Source organism: Lynx canadensis, chromosome A1, assembly GCF_007474595.2.
Source record: "Lynx canadensis isolate LIC74 chromosome A1, mLynCan4.pri.v2, whole genome shotgun sequence".
NCBI lineage: Eukaryota > Metazoa > Chordata > Mammalia > Carnivora > Felidae > Lynx > Lynx canadensis.
Genome location: NC_044303.2, coordinates 28,672,907 through 28,690,883, shown reverse-complemented (window position 1 = coordinate 28,690,883; position 17,977 = coordinate 28,672,907). Strand labels below are relative to the sequence as shown.

General features: G+C 36.5%; 1 protein-coding gene across 2 annotated transcripts in view; it reads right to left on the bottom strand.

Annotated features, from left to right (window-relative positions):
* LOC115511098 (von Willebrand factor A domain-containing protein 8) overlaps window positions 1-17,977 on the bottom strand; it is a 289,504-nt gene that overhangs the window by 134,912 nt on the left and 136,615 nt on the right. For both annotated transcript variants that reach the window (XM_030311601.1, XM_030311610.1), the window contains exons 16-19: window positions 15,920-16,055; window positions 12,558-12,677; window positions 8,942-9,147; window positions 7,504-7,655 (exon numbers count right to left, since the gene is read on the bottom strand). In XM_030311601.1, the coding sequence (XP_030167461.1) occupies window positions 7,504-7,655; window positions 8,942-9,147; window positions 12,558-12,677; window positions 15,920-16,055 (614 nt within the window). The remainder of the gene's footprint in view (window positions 1-7,503; window positions 7,656-8,941; window positions 9,148-12,557; window positions 12,678-15,919; window positions 16,056-17,977) is intronic.

Below are 17,977 nucleotides of genomic sequence, written 5' to 3'. Positions count from 1 at the left end.
GGCTCAGTTGGTTAAGCGTCTGACTCTTGATTTCGACTTAGGTCATGATCTCACAGTTTGTGAGTCTGAGCCCCATGTCGGGCTCTGCACTGGGTGTGGAGCCTTCTTGGGATTCTCTCTCTCACTTCCCTTTCCCTGCTTGTGCGCTTGCTCTCTCTCTCTCTCTCCCTCTCAAAATAAATAAACTGAAAAAAAAAAAGCCTAGTTAACTGGATTTCTCCTTTGCCATTGGTAAGGGAGCCAATGTTCTGCCCTTAGAGTAGGCATTGCAGTGTGGTATAAGCTTTGCTGTACCAGAGGCGAAGGTCCCCAAATATAGCAATTTCAGAAAAGACCTTTACTTTATCGTTCTTATTTTATTTAAATAAGAAAACAAAATGCAAAATTCCAGTGCTCAGATAGTGGGTGGACATTTAAAAAATAAAATATAGAAAATAAAAACATGTTAGAATATTAAAAGGGTACAGAAAGTAGAGCTTCTTTTCTCTACTCCAGGGCCTCTCTCAAAGGCAACTACTATCAATAGCTACAATGGTATCTTTAAATTGTTTAAACTGTGAACCTACTTAAGAAGTTTAATAAAAATATTGGCTAATATGGAACTAAACTTTATTAATTCAAAGTTACTTTATTTTGCCTGAAAAATAAAATTAAAAAAATTTAAGCATTTGAAAGTAGAGAGAGAATACAGATGTCAATAGGACATCAGAAGAGTCATTCAAGACTCCAATAGGGTTTCTTCATCAGCTCTGAGACAGTTTTTTTTTTAATAATTTTTGGAAGTTTACTTATTTATTCTGAGACAGACAGGGAGAACATGAGCAGGGGAGGAGCAGAGTGAGACAGAGAGAGAGAGAGAGAGAGAGAGAGAGAGAGAGAGAGACAGAGAGAGAGAATCCCAAGCAGGCTCTGCAGGGTCAGCATAGAGCCCAACGTGGGGCTCAAACTCACGAAACTGTGTGATGGTGACCTGAGACTGAGCCCAAATCAAGAGTGGGATGCTTAACTGACTGAACCACCCAGGTGCCCCAGCTATGGGACAATTTTTACGCGTAGTCACACATAACACTTTTAGAGGGGCAGTCTGTCTGGCAACAGCATTTTTATATATCTGAACAGGATAATGATGTTTAAACACATACATAAAAAGAGTTGTTGATATCAATTCTCTATGAGAATATCTTACATGCTTTATGAATTTGTTCATTAAGCTTAGAATAAATGAATAAGTAGGCCTAAAATCTCAAGAAACAATAAGAATGGAGAAAGAGTGGGATTGGGGGAGGAGTGTCATACATTCTCAATCTAATTTATTATAGATATACAGTTGACCCTTGAACAATATGGGTTTGAAATGTATGGGTCCAACTTACATGCAGATTTTTTTTCAAAGAATACAGTAAGTACAGTGCTGTAAATGTATTTTTTCTTCCTTATGATTTTCTTAAGAACATTTTTTCTCTAGCTTACTTTAAGAATACAGTAATAATACATACAGCATACAAAATATGTGTTAATCAACTGTTTATGTTACTGATAAGTCTTCTGGTCAACAGTAGGCTGTTAATAGTCAAGTTTTAGAGGGAGTAAAAGTTATATGTGGATATTTGACTGCATGCTTGGTGTTGGTGCCACGAATCCCCATATTGTTCAATGTCTCTTTTATTAAGGAAAAACAAACAAACAACTCAGGGGCTTCTAGGTGGCTCAGTCGGTTGAGTGTCTGACTTCGGCTCATGATCTCATTCATGGCTTATGAGTTTGAGCTCTGCATCAGGTTCTCGGCTGTCAGCACAGAGCCTACTTCAGATCCTCTGGCCCTCTCTACACCTCCCCCACTCATGCTCTCTCTCTCAAAAATAAATAAACATTAAAAAAAAAGAAAAAACTGAAAAGAATATTTTCTCAGTGTGTGCAATAACACATAGAATCATAGGAAAAGATCTAGAAGGATTTAACAATGGTTATTTCTGGATGGTGAAATTATAAGTGTTTTGCCTTTTTGCTAATTTACTTTAAAAATGAATGGGACATTATTTTTCATTTTGTAAATGCATCATAAAGAAATCCTACATATAAAACCTTTTTAATCTCCTCAAGTTTTTTATTCCACTTGGCTAATACAAATAAATGATTGGTAGATTATAATTTGCCAGTGACAAATAGGCAATAAATACTTTGGAAAAAAAGATGCTAGCTTAAGAACAAATTAAGCAGCATTAAAAAAGAAATGAACAGGGCACCTGGGTGGCTCAGTTGAGTGTCCGACTTCAGCTCATGTCATGATCTCACGGTTTGTGGGTTCGAGCCCCATGTCGGTCTCTGTGCTAACAGCTCAGAGCCTGGAGCCTGCTTTGGATTCTGTGTCTCCCTCTCTCTCTGACCCTTCCCAACTCACGTTCTATTTCTCTCTCAAAAATAAATAAACATTAAAAAAAATTTTTTTTAAGGAAATCAACAGAGTTGAGGACAAAGAATTTAGAGTAAGGAGGATGATCATTTCAATATTTTGTAGATGTGTGTCTCCTAGGGAAGACAGGGAGAGAAAAACACATAACAATAACTTCAGAGGGTAGAGATAATTTCTCTAATGTTTTATTTCTTTAAAAATGACCACAACCTTTGAGAAGATTTCATAAATTAGTTTTGTGTTCCAAATCAGGAAAGGATAATGGCTAGTATGTTTTTTATATATGGCAGCCAAATAAAGTTTTCAAATTTATTTTTATTTTTCTAAATGAATTACCTAGTGTTTTATTTCATGATCCTTCACTATGTCAAAAAACAAAACAAAACAACAAAGAACCAAGAGAAAACTGGGAAATGAAGAGGTCTCTAAAATGATCTCTGTATGCCAAAAGCCTATGTTAATCCACTTTTTGACTCATTTTTCTTTGTGAAATATCATTGGGGGCCAGCCCCCTCCCCCCTACCTGAATCTTTCATAACTCTGTGAAGAATTTGTGCATTATACATGTAGGACATCATAGTCAATAATGATTCCAAGGTGCTTACCTCAAATCTTAAGGCCCTTTTAAACCAATTTCAGTAATTTTCAGTATCCAAAGAGTAACTGATTTAAAATTACCTATAATTTGCATATCAATGTGCTTATTTTAGTCTTTATATTACAGCTCTAATCCTGATTAGCTTTTTTTTTTTAATGTTATTTATCTTTGAGAGAGAGAGAGAAAGACAGAGACACAGAGACAGAGCACGAGCACGGGAGGGGCACAGAGAGAGGGAGACAGAATCCGAAGCAGGCTCCAGACTCTAAGCTGTCAGCACAGAGCCCGACGTGGGGCTCGAACCCACAAACTGTGAGATAATGACCTGAGCTGATGTCAGACACTTAACCCACTGAGCCACCCAGGTGCCCCAACCTCAACCCCACTGCCAATTAGCTTTCTAACCTTAGGCAAGTGACATAACCTTTCTGTGTCTTAAATTCCTCATCTACAAAATGTAATACTAATATTATATGTATACATAAAACATTACCTATTATGGGTTTGTTATGAAGATTATCTAAATTCATGTAAAAAGATTGTTTGGGAATGTGCTGGGCATGTAGTTATCTATAAGTTGCTTGTATTACCATCATCATTATTGTTATTAATTAAGATGTTCACAGGTAGAGTATACTCTCCTGTGAATTTATGAAATGACAATTCTCTCATCTTAAGAAATGTCAAATTGAAAGTGGCATATATATTTAAGATAAAATATTATACAAGTCACTTAAAATTATGTTACAAAAAATAAGATTTTTTTCTTCCTTTAAAACAAATGTTTCCCCGCATGTTAGAGTTCATAAATTGCTCTGAAACACACTTTTAAATTAAGAAGAACTAATGCACTAGGTGTATGTTTACTCTCAGATAAAAGAAACTTCAGAAATAAAAGCTCATTTTAGGGAAAAACAAGAAAACTTTACTTTGAAATTTATTACCTGTCTCTACTACAGTAGATAATCAATACGCCTTTGGTTGGATGTTTGGACCTAATTATGTGTGTTTGCACTCATATCCGCCCCCCCACCCCCAACAACATTTGAAACTCAATAGCTCAGATTATTTTTAAAGAGCTCAGATTTTAACCCAAATCTTCCTATCTCTGCCTAAATTTCTCCCAGTGTGCCTCCTTATTCGGCTGTGTTTGCCATCTCTTTGGCCTATCCTATCTCGTATATTAGAAACTGAAAAGGGAACAGTAAAAAAGAATCTCAGGAAGTACCAGTGGGAAGAGACCAATGTAGTGTGGGAGTCTAGGTGGCCAATTTTGATCTCAGCACTAAGAATTGGGAGTGTGTTGTAGATCAGGAAGAAGAGCTGCATTATGGCACGCCCGAGCTAGGTAAAATAACCACCTGGTAAGACTCAGCCTAAAAGTAGTGGGTTTAGCAAAGGTTTAGTAAAGAAGGTAAGTCATATTCACCTCATAATGTGACACTGGGCCTTTTAAGAATGTCCAGAGACCTATGACATAGGTACTATCACTGCACTCTTTAGGAGAACAAAAGGGGAAGTGACAGCATCTCTTCTGGGAACTCACTAAAGATCACTAATTGGACACCACCAAACAGCCAAAGTATATCCTGATTTCAGCTGAGGAAGAAGGTGCTGTAGAAGACTGTAACAACAGTGGTCTGGTGTCATCTCTGCGCAGGTGAAAACTTCCTTCTTCTACAATTTCTGCCATACCTCTCTTTTTAGTTATATACAGTGGGTGGCCAGTTATTCTTCCATCCCCAACTTGAATGTGAATGTGAACACCCTATTCGGACTCAGTGGAATTTTGGTCCTAACCAATAAACACTATGATTGGATTAGAGAACAAGAAAATTAAGAGGCTGTAGCAAGAATTTTTCATTTGGGGCAAAAGGATATTAACAATAAGTAAAACATTTTGTCTTTCTTTCTTCAGAACAGAAACCCATTGTGGAGCTTCTTCACTGACATAGTATATATGCAGAGGTGGGCAGGAGCTGGTTTAGCAAAAAGTCTAGTGAAGTATGAGCTTTAGCAAAAGGTCTAGGGAATTAGTACGAGGTTTAGCAAAAGGTCTAGAAAAGTCAAAGCAAATCATAAGACTGCATGGGGACAACTTTAAATCTTCAGAGGTCTATGTGATTACTATTAACAGTGTGTTACTCTAGAGAGAAAAAGAAAACATTAGCATCACTCCTTTCTTATTCGTTTTTGTTTTTCCAACGAGAGAAAAATAAGATTACGTTAAAATGCAAAGGATGTTAGAATAGGAAGGAATCTTATTAATAAAGTTAACCTTATTAACTTTATGAAAAGGACCTTATATTCTAGCCTCACTAGGACAGTCTTATTTTATACCTCTTTTTACACAGCCATTATTAACAGCACCCCCTTCCATTGTTAAACATGTACTCATTAGATAAGTTATATGGTTATGCTGTCTATAATAAAATGCCCTCATTTTACCAACAGGCCAAAAATCTGTTTCTCCATCACTGACCAACCACACAGGTTGAATATGTAACTGCTGAGCTCCCAGGCCATTGCTTCGTCACTTTACCATTCTCCTCTATCAACGTACAGGACTGACTGTTCAGTAGAAACAGACATATGGAAGCTGTGGATTTCAGTTAGAGGGCAACAAAATGACATAGCTACTTTAGAGCTGCCTGAGTCACTGCAATTTACCAACGTGGAAACAATGCCGTGAATGTCAAACTGTGGTCTACTGCTAACTCCACCACAAGGGAAAATCCACTCATCCAACACATCTCTGAGTCTACTGTTAGCTACATGCAGTGGGTAGACAGCTAGATGTTTCCATCCCCATGTCAGGCATGAGCATGACCATCTCGTTTCTAGGCTCAATATACTGTTTCCACTCACAAGTACTAGAGTTGGAATTAACTTGCCATGAAGAATTTTTTTCAGTTTAGAAGTGAGAACTGTAATGCATAAGTTAAATCATTTTATCTGTCTTCCTTAGAAACTTAAAATGCTCTCTATTTCCTTTTGATTGATCTTACCAACTGATGTCTATGTTAATTTTTATTTCAAGTTGTACAAGTGTACAAAAGATGTTATTTAAAAATCATAAGCCTCGTTTCCATGAAGCCAGAACTCTATAGAAATTTGTTAGTGGTAAAAAAACAACAACAAACCCATCTTATTTCCAATTGAAAAAAAAAGATCCAGTTTATAAAAAGGGAAGTAAAAAACATGAGTGCTTACAGAGGTTTCCATATTAAAGATAATTTCCTGAACTCTAACATAGAAGGTATGCTTTTAAATTAGCAAACGAGCTTCAAAATGCCTACAAAGACTGCTAATCAATCAGTAAAACAATAGTTTAGAGAAAATTGTTTGTATTAACAACTTAGTGATTAGTGACACCTAATCACTCTTCAAAAAGAAAAATTTACTCACTCATTAATAATATAAACCAATTCACTGATAATTTCAAACATAACTGCATCTTGTGCTTTTACCACAAAAGGGAAATATTTGTTTCTCTTTAAGAATCCTTGAAGAAACTGTTAAAGCTTTAACCACTTATTTTTATTGGTACTTATCCTGACAAGTTTTTATAATAACTTCAAAGAAGAAATAAATAAGGATGATATTTAAACTTAGGATGTAAAGGTATATATGTGTGTGTGTATAGATGGACTAATCATCAATTTATATTTAACAATTTTTTCTAAGGAGGGTAGAGAGTAACTCCTGTATGAGACTAAATTTAAATAATAATTTAAAAGTAATTATTGTCCCTTAAGAATTATGGTAATTGACTATTTTTTATAGGCAAAGGTGGCATTAAATGCATTATCAATTAAGTGATACATATCTAAAACTGTTGAATTTTCACTGACTTAATTACTAGTAAACTACATCAACAATCATTCTGGTAAACAACATATTTGCAAGAATTCTCTACTAAGGTTAAGTATGTCGTCTACAATTACAAAATAAAAGGCAACTGGCCTACATGAAACAAACCCACTTGTTTTCACTACCTCTTTCATCCATTGAGCTGAAATAAGTAACCAACATTCTCTTCAGTTAATATGATTATAAATTTAGAAAACTATCATAACAGAAAAATATATGGTGACACAAATAAGAACATCTTAACTAAATACATATCAGCCCTTTAAGTAGTTTCCATGTTTGTGCAATGATTTTGCACTAGACTAGGAAATAATGAGAGTCATAGTAATTCAACAAAAGGACAGAGACTGTTAAAGAAACAAATATTTCCCTTTATTTGATTACATTACATCTACTCATGGGATATTCAAAGTAATTGAAATTCTCAATTTACAGGCCTATAATAATGCTATTTAACTGAAATCCAGTCAGCAAATAGCAACACGCATTTGAAAAGTTTACTCATGGAATTTCCACACCAGGTCAGTTTAGCAGCATGTAACAGTAGATTCAGAATTGTCACCATTTAAGAATCAGAACAGTAACCCTCAAGAGTATTTTACCAATAATTAGTTTGCCTTACTCCTTTGCCAGATGCACATTGGTCGGTTTTGCTCCAATAGGTATCCCATGTTTGTGCAAAGTGTTAATCAAAATCTCCCTCATTTCGTTGTTGTAGGAATCAAAGTCAAACACATTCCGAACCACACTGGAGAGACCTTCCGTGGGAAATTTCTGTATTAAAAAAAAATTTCCTTATTACACATGTGATAAAATATACAGTATTATAAAAATTTATAAAACTGATAGAACAATAATGATCAAATAAACTTTAGCAGATGTTTACTAGCCTGGTCAGATAATTAGATAGGAGGTAATATATACATTTTCTTTTTAATGTTTGCTGTGATCTTGGTATTTTCCTTTTCAAATAAATATTAGAATTTGAAGGGGAACAGTTCTTTCTCTCAAATGTTAAATCAGTGCTCAGATCCTGTTTGGTGACTTCCATTGCTTTCTGAAACCTCCGGCCTTTAAAATGAGTAGCAGATTGACCAAATTAAAAAAAAAAAAAAATCCTATTTACATAGATAGAACAAAGTGTTGAGTATCTGTACAGAAGTATTTAGAGAAGTCACAGGTCTATGAATAAATGAAAGAATAGATAAAGGAGCAAGAAAAGAAGGGAAGAAGAATATAAAAAGTACAGTGAATAAAGAAACCAAATGGCAGAGGGAAAGAAAAATATTACTAACAGCTACATTTACATTGGTTGTGCACTCTGGGTCCCTTGTTGGCTGTGTCTTGATTTTCTTTAGGCACTGGGGTCTGAGCTGGACTTTTCATGGTTTTAATATGCAGAATAAAGCTTTTTATTTCCCTTTCTAGATTTTCCTTAGAGAGTTGGGGATGGGTCAGAGGTCAAGAGTCATTAGGTTGTGACTTCTAGCTTAGAGACCATTATTTGTTATAAAAGTAGACCTGACCTGGGTTTTTTGTTTTCTTTATGAAGGTGGACCATATATTGTACACAGCTACAAAGAATTACATTCTCCTGCCCATTTATTCTATCTTATAAAACTTTCTTACAGTATTTACAGGCATATAATAAATACTGTTCTTACTGTGTTTTCTATTTTCACATCTTTTGTTTTCAAAATGAAAATATTTTTCACTCAGATACCTCATGCTTGTTGTATAAAGTCAAATAGTGGTAAAGTTTCCCTGCTGTCTCATTCTGTCTTCCCTCACCCCCCAAAAAACCTCCACCAAATTTCCTAGCTCCTTGGTAATGGCCATGGCACAGACCTTCACTTACATCAATTCAAAGGCTTCAACGTAAAATGTTCATCAGTCTTCCAGATTTAAAATTTAGATTACAAACACTTCTTATTATATCACCTAAATTGGTATTATATTTTAGAAATTAAAAGACTTGGTATAAATTAAGCAGTCTAAAAAAAAAAAAAAAGAAGACTGATGGTTTCTTTTAAATCTTTATGCACAGGCACGTGCCATACCTGTAAATGTTTCACTATGTTGACGACTTCTCTGGTAGAATAAGGATAATTAATAGTCCCCTGGTCAGCTAAACTCCTCAGTTCTCCAAAGGCAGCCACGAGCTTCTGAAGGATGGGCTCAGGCACATCTGGTCCATATTGCCTGAGCATTTCAAGCTCTGAATGGGGTTTGGGATTATCAACTGCATGGCAGCTAAAGATATCACCTGTAAGAAAAAAAAGATTCACATTCAGTATGCAAGTAATCCATTATAATGCCATAGGAGATACAGGATGGTCGTTTAAAGAGACCTTGGTTGTTCATCAAAGCACTTCTATTTTAAAATATATAAAACTGCACAGAAAGCCCATCCAATGATAGAACGGTACAGAGAAGAAATGACTAGAACAAAAGAAAAGGAAACTGACAGATGTGTGATTTATTCTTCATAGATTTCTGTTAAAAATTATATAATATTTAAATACAATTTCACTGGGAGATGCTCAAATATAAAAGCCAAAAATAGAGAGGCCTGTGTCTCTGCCAATCCCATTTCTTTCCCCCACAGGCACCCAATATTAACAGTTCAGTATTTGTTCTTCCATAACTGCATTAGTCTTCTTAAAAATACATGGGACGCCTGGGTGGCGCAGTCGGTTAAGCATCAGACTCATGATCTCACCTCAGGTCATGACCTCACAGTTCATGAGTTCCAGTCCCACATCCTGCTCTGCACTAATGGCGTGGAGACTGCTTGGGATTCTGTCTCCCATTCTCTCTGCCCCTCCCCCTCTTGTGCGCACGCATGTGTGCATGTCTTCTCCTTCTCTCTCTCAAAATAAATTAATTAAAAAATACATACATACAAACACAATTTTGGTGATTTATTCATTTTCTATTAATTGGAAAATACTCTTCATACAGTTCTGGAATTTTTAATTTTAACACATGTCGAACATTTTCAGAAATGACATATATCTGTCTCATATGCATGTTTCTTTATGTATACCAAGATGGGGGAATTAGTATCACTGCCCTATACACAATTTATATCTTGCGCAGATTGCTAGAACTTACACAAAATATTTCAACCATAATTTAGGCAACTGAGATTATACTAGTACCATATAATCTATGCTCAAGAGAGATGGGTTTCTCATATTAAAAGTTCACGTAAGGGGCGCCTGGGTGGCGCAGTCGGTTAAGCGTCCGACTTCAGCCAGGTCACGATCTCGCGGTCCGTGAGTTCGAGCCCCGCGTCGGGCTCTGGGCTGATGGCTCAGAGCCTGGAGCCTGTTTCCGGTTCTGTGTCTCCCTCTCTCTCTGCCCCTCCCCCATTCATGCTCTGTCTCTCTCTGTCCCAAAAATAAATAAACGTTGAAAAAAAAAAATTAAAAAAAAAAAAAAAAAAGTTCATGTAATTCTACTGATGCACAAACCAAGAGATTGGGGGCCAAAGGAAGTTAAAGTAAATAGCTTTGCATTATTTAATATGATCATTTTATGTTTTTTAAGTTTATTTATTTATTTATTTTGAGAGAGAGAGAGTGTACACACATACATGTAAGTCAGGGAGGTGCAGAGAGAGAGGGAGAGGGAGAATTCCAAGCAGGTTCCATACTGTCAGTGCAGAGCTGACACAGGGCTTGATCCCATGAATCATGACATCATGACTTAGGCTGAAATTAGGCCACCCAGCTTCCCCACCCAGGTGCTTAACTGATTAAGCCACCCAGGTTCCCCACCCAGGTGCTTAACTGATTAAGCCACCCAGGTTCCCCAATATGTTCATTTTAGAAAGAACCTTCTAGTTCTCAAAAATCATTCAAAATCATAATTTATCATTATTACATATTTATAAAAGTAACTGAATAAAACACAAGCCATGATAACTTCAAGCTTGTAGCTCATAGACTAAACCTGTTCAAACACAAACACAAAGTATATTTTTTTGCTGAAGATCAAATGTAACATGAATGTAAAATGATAATTAACCACTCATTCATTCATTCATTCATTCATCAAGTAATTATTATTTTTTCATCAAGTAATTATTAAGTATCTTCCATGAGCCAAGTACTACTCTAGGTATTTTATATACACCAGTGATCAAAAACACAAAAGTTCCTGTCCTCATGAAGTTTATGTTCTGGCAATGAACAGGAAGTATAAATATTAGAAACCATTTGTTTCAGAGAAGAAAAAAGTCATACTATAGGATATCAGAAATGGTAATGATGGTGGAGGTGAGTCAGGTAGTCCTTGTGGAGAAGGTAACATCTCAGAAAATGCAGGTATTGGTGGGGAAAGAGCACTTCAGGCAGAGGGTACAGCTAAAGTGAAGACCGTAAGGCAAGCATACTTCATATGTTCAAGGAAGACACAGGAGAACAGAACGGCTGAAAAAGAATGAGTGATGGGAAGAGCATCATAGAATAGAACCGACATGAAGTCATGGAGATAAGAGGATGTGGGAGACATATTGATTGCTCTTCTGTATAAATTCTACACAGGTACAAGCATATTCATATATACATATCCCTCTTGCCTTTTGGTTTTTTAACTAATTCAAATGGTAGACTACTCTTCTGACTTATTATTTCACTTAATATATTTTAAAGATTTTTTTTTTTGATCAGCATAGGTAAACTTACCCCATTCTTTTTTTAACGGCTGCATAGCACCCTAGTGTGTGGACAGCACAGAGTTTCTTTATCCAGTCCCATTTGGATGGACATTTGGGTTGTTTCCATTGTTTTGCTACCATAAACAATGCCATATTGCCTATCTTTGTATTTCAATCATTGCATGGGTGAATTCTCTTGAAAACATTCAGATACAGAATTGCTAGATCAAAAATCCTACTGAGCCTGCTCCATGTTGAGTATGAAAATTACTGGTGTCGGGGCGCCTGGGTGGCGCAGTCGGTTAGGCGTCCGACCTCAGCCAGGTCACGATCTCGCGGTCCGTGAGTTCGAGCCCCGCGTCAGGCTCTGGGCTGATGGCTCGGAGCCTGGAGCCTGTTTCCGATTCTGTGTCTCCCTCTCTCTCTGCCCCTCCCCCGTTCATGCTCTGTCTCTCTCTGTCCCAAAAATAAATAAAATGTTAAAAAAAAAAAAAAAAAAAAAAAAAAGAAAATTACTGGTGTCTAGAATCACCTACTTGCCATAGAGAAGTGAATTCCTTCTTAAAGGCTCTTGTTGATGAAGTCTGTCTCAGGGCCTCTCTGATCCGTGTTAATCAGTGTCCTCAGAGCTGGTCTCAAACTCTTTCGTACTTACGGGGATGTGACAAAAACCGAACACTGAAAATCATTTCTGATTTTGTGTTTTATTCTAAGAGACCCCAAGCAACAAACATAGTATAACTGTTTGAGCAAACAGGCTCTGGAATCAGACACTTAGATATGAAGCCCAATTCTCATATTCATTGTGTAAGTGACTCCAGAAAAGGTGACTCTCTCTGAAAATCTGATATTCTCCTTCTCTCAAAAGGAGGTAACACATACTCTCACAAGGTGTTTGCGATGATGACACAGCACATGGTAGCATTCAGTGACAGCCACCTCATACTGTTACTAAGACAATAGTATTATTATTGCTATTGTTTTTGTTATTGTTATCATTATTATTTTACCTAAAGTGCCGAAGAAATCATTGCCTAAGAAAGGAAATCCAGGTCTGTTGGCCAGAACAATCATTCTAAAATCAGGATGAATCACAATAACGTTTTCTCTTCCATTGACATTAGCAGAATCTGAAAAACATAATTTCTCCTTAGTCTTTATTGATATTTAATAATTCTTAAGAATTTCAAGTTACAGCATTTAAAATAATATAAGTAGTCAATTAAAAAAAAAAAAAACCTAAAAATCTGGTTGTGTCAATTTGGTTATGGGGAAAAAAAAAAACTTCCTTGAGAAAGTTTGCTTAAGAACAGAACACTGATTACGCATATACTGAATTTTACAGGAACTTATATTTTTATGTAAATTCAATGTAAATCTAAAAAGCAAACTTGCCCAAATATTATCTTACAGTATTTAAAATTGGCTTGAGATACATTATTCCTTAAAAAAAAAAAAAGAGGTAAGAATCTATAACGAAGGATAATCCGAAGGATACCGAAAAGATAATCCAAACATCCTTCTATTTTCATCAAATCAGTAGCTGCATCACTTTGCTAACAGCCTGCCATCATGCAGCTAGGAAGTGATTCCTGGTTTAGACTATGTGCCCTGAAACTTAACACAGAATAAAGGTCTTGAACACCTAGTCAGCTCATTCGTGCAATGTTCATTTATTTCCAATTAAAGGATTCTACTTTAGTTCTTAAAACACAGTTTCTTTCTTTTTTAATTTTTTTTAACGTTTATTTATTTTTGAGACAGAGAGAGACAGAGCATGAACGGGGGAGGGTCAGAGAGAGAGGGAGACACAGAATCTGAAACAGGCTCCAGGCTCTCAGCAGTCAGCACAGAGCCCGACGCAGGGCTTGAACTCACAGACCGCGAGATCATGACCTGAGCCGAAGTCAGACGCTTAACCGACTGAGCCACCCAGGCGCCCCTAAAATACATAGTTTCAAGTTGACTGAAGCTTTCTTTGTCTTAAGGAAACTGAATATGATATTCTACTGGCTGATGTACATTTCAGATAGAACTGCTAGTCTGGACAATAATTTCAGATGGTAAAAACTTTATTGTGATTATTTTAAGAAGAAACACTTGTCATCTGGGTTTATTTAAATTCCAGCTTTTAAAATGAATAGTTATGTAGCACCTGCAGTTTTATTTGAGATGAGCCTGTACGAACCTACACTTCTACTTTTTAATATAATCTTTCAAATATGCCATATATTCGTGTATTAAATACAATCAACAATCTTAATGTTTGATCTCCATTAATTTAGCAGTGGTAAATAAACCAGTATGTGTCACAGGCAAAATTTAATTAGTTAGTTAATTAAAATGAAAATGACAATAAAAAATAAAAACTTAAAAAGGAAATAAAATGGAAAACATAGCCTGAGAAGTGATGCTTTATGAAACCATGTTCAGAAGAGCTTCAGGGGCTCTTGTGTTTAAAATGTTGTCTACAATTAAATTTGAGTTTAAAAATTAGGACGACTCTTTTTCTTCTAGACTATTCTCCAAAAAGGTATTGGATAATGTAAAGGGTTACCAAGAGATAATTACTCTTTAACTACAATTTTCAGCAATTCTTTCTTGTTATCCATTTACTGTTTTCAAAATGCATCTAAGAAAGTCAGGCAGAATTTTTTTTTTTTTAATGTTTGTTTATTTCTGATACCGAGAGAGACAGAACATGAGTGGGGGAGGGGCAGAGAGAGAGAGAGGGAGACACAGAATCTGAAGTAGGCTCCGGGCTCCCAGCTGTCAGCACAGACCCCGACGGGGGGCTCGAACTCACAAACCGTGAGATCATGACCTGAGCTGAAGTTGGTCGCTCAACAGACTGAACCACCCAGGCACCCCAAAAGTCAGGCAGAATTCTAATCCTGAAAGTCTGAATGATCTAGGAGATCGTATTCAGGCTGTCTAACTCAAATGCTCATTTCTCCCACAAATTCACTGTGAAGTTGAAATATTAGAATATCTTTATTAGTGCTGAGTTTCCTAGGCTCAGAAATAGCCATCTTGAAATACTAACATCTAAGAAAAACCCCTCTGGTGATGCACCTGCACATTTTTAATGGGGTTTTCTTTACATCCTCACTTTGCATACTGAAGGTTTTAGTTATTAGTCTCAATTTGTTTGATTACCCTGCTATCGGCTATATATATTTTCAGTGACTAGTTATAGATGTTCAAGTCTTCTCATCACACAAAAAAATTAAATTAGAAACTAGAAAAGGGGCACCTGGGTGGCTCAGTCTGTTAAGCGTCCGACTCCGGCTTAGGTCATGATCTCACAGTGTGAGTTCAAGCCCTGCATCGGGCTCTGTGCTGACAGCTCAGAGCCTGGAGCCTGCTTCAGATTCTGTGTCTCCCTCTCTCTCTCTGCCCCTCCCCCACTTGTGCTCGGTCTCTCTCTCTCTCTAAAATAAATAAGATGTAAACTAAATTAAAAAATTCAGAAACTAGAAAATATTCTGACATTACATTAGACAGTTTTTCTTTGTAGGTTAAACAGACTGATGAGATTCATCGATCTACATTTTTGCTAACAAGAAAAAATTCGATCAATCAATCAATCAATCAATAAAAGGAAGAAGGTAGTCCAAAACAGAGGATAACTTCTTCCCGAGGTAGGAGTGTGTGTGTGTGTGTGTGTGTGTGTGTGTGTGTACACATATTCACATGTATGTATGACAAATATATATATATATAATAAAATGCCTGGCAATTTTTCTAATTATAATGAGTAATAATAACATTAATTTTAACATTATAAGCAATAGAACATGCTAGAGCTTTTTAAAAAATTCAGATAATGATGAAGGAAATTAAATTACACACAAATCATGGACAAATGAGTATAATAAAAATGATATGTTAGGGGTGCCTGGGTGGCTCAGTCACGTAAGTGCCCGACTTCAGCTCAGGTCATGATCTCATGGTTCGTGGATTTGAGCCCCATGTCAGGCTCTGTGCTGACAGCTCAGAGCCTGGATCCTGCTTCAGATTGTGTCTCCCTCTCTCTCTGCCCCTCCCCTGCTCACGCTGTATCTCTCAAAAATGAATAAATGTTAAAAAACATTAAAAAAAATTATATCTTAGTATTCTCAGAGTAGAAAAATATAAAGCTGATTTGACCTAAAACCACTATGAAAATTTTCACAGATGCTCTCTGACTATAAAAATGTGAGACAAAGATTGATTCAGATGTACTGATTTTTATAAATGACTGTCAATGCAGACAACTTTAGTTATATGGAACTTATGTTTGTTACTTGTAGAAAAATGGCCAGCTAAGTGTGTGATTTGATACCAAAGATGTGAAATTTGCGTATATTGAAAGCTTTTTTATACTCACTTGCAACAATGCGTCTTCCATCTGCTAGAATCATTTCTCCATTTTCTACTAGAGTTTTTAAAATACAGGTGACATTTGTTGGGGCTTTGTCTGCCTCATCTACCACCAGAACATGACCCAACTTTACTGCTTTAACCTTTGAAGACAGAACATTTATCATAAACAAAAAAATAAAAGCAAATGTCTTTAAAATTTTTTCACTCATTGCTTTGGATTTATACTAGTAGCTAGTTTTACTTAAGTTATGGATACACTATCACAAAAAAAAAATGTGTAGCAGAGCTGGAAACAAAATTTATAGATCACCTCTAAAAGCTTCACATAGTTACTAAATTGTTAACTCTGCAGTAATCAATTTATTCCCCTTTGGCAACATAATTATTCCTATGTTGGTGATGTCCACATTTCACACCCCAGAGTAGGGGAGATTTAAAACAAGCGAAACAAATACAGAAACTAGAGTTCCATGGCGGTTAAGAAGACTGAGACACCACAATCAAGAGTGGATATCAGAACACTGCATTTGTTATGGCTCTAAAGGAATGGGGGATTTCAATAGATCAGAATGGATGGTCAAGAGGTGGGTATTCAATATAAAGGGAATCACTGGTCAAACTCAAGAAATCCTGAGGCACAATGAGGGAAGAGGGAATATGAGTAGTCTATCTTGGCTGAAGCAGAGGTTAAATGTAAGAAAGAAAAAAGAAAACAGGGTCTGAAAGAGTAGATAAGGTCTCTGTTAATTTGTCACCAGAGTGACAAATATGTACTTTATCTCATTAAGTAATCAATTCGTAAAGATTTATGAGTTCAGGCACGACAGGAATGGAGGCTGGAACTACACTTTAGGATGTTTAATCCTGCAGTGATATGCAGAGTAGACTAAAAGGGGGTTACCATAATAATCTGGTAAAAAAGCAGTTTGAGGGACCTGGTTTTAAGGGAAGAGGCATGGAAAAGTGGAAATAAAAAGTATTAAATTGATCTGAAGAGTTTTCTTCTTTTAAGTTTTTAAAATTTATTTTGAGAGAGAGAGAGAGCGCACATGGGGGCACAAGTGGCAGAGGGGGAGAGAGAAAGAGAGGGAGAGAGAGAATCCCAAGCAGGCTCACAGAGCCTGATGTGGGGCTCGATCTAATGAATCGTGAGATCATGACCTTCGGTGAGATCAAGAGTCGGATGCTTAACCCATTGAGCCAACCAGGCACCTTGATCTGAAGTTTTTTGGACATATAATCTATAATCTTGGCAACTGATTACATGGGAAGTAAGGAAAGGAAAAATAAGAAAGAATCCTAGGTCTTAGGTGTCTGAATAAGTGGTGACGTTATGAAGAGAAAGGTAAAAATAAAAGCTAGGAAAAACTCTTAAAAACATTTTAAGAGGGGGGCACCTGGGTGGTTCAGTTGGTTACACATCTAGCTCCTGATTTCAGTTCAGGTCATGATCTCATGGGTCATGAGTCTGAGCCCCGCACTGGGCTCCAGGCTGACAATGCAGAGCCTGCTTGGGATTCTCTCTCTCTCTCTCTCTGCCCCTCCCCTGCTTTCTCCCTCTCTCTCTCAAAATAAATAAGTAAACTTAAAAAAAGAAAACATTTTAAGAGAGTAGATGGGGGAAATACTCAATGAATTTAAATGTAAACCCAAAGCTTATTTTTTTAATGAACCATATAATAAATTTTCCTCATTACATAGTTTTGACAAATAATTTTACAGATTGAGAAACAGATGATTGCCTCTACCACAAATATTCATATTCTAAAAAAACTGATAAGGGTTCTGTTTAATTTTAGGGTAAAAATGAACTGAATTAAAAAAGAGGGAGAAAACATAGAGCTTTCAAACACTAATCCAACCCCAGCCTTTACATCTCTGTTCAGGGAAAGTCAGACCCAACCTGGGAGAATTCAGGAGTGAGATTCTAAAGACTTCAATCACTTCAAAAAGCTCTGGACCAGAGAGGTTCTTATGTTGGCATATTTGTGCCATTACCACAAAGGGGCTATCTACACAGAGGGACAGGCCTGGCAGGCCAGGATTATTTTGGGTCTTATGT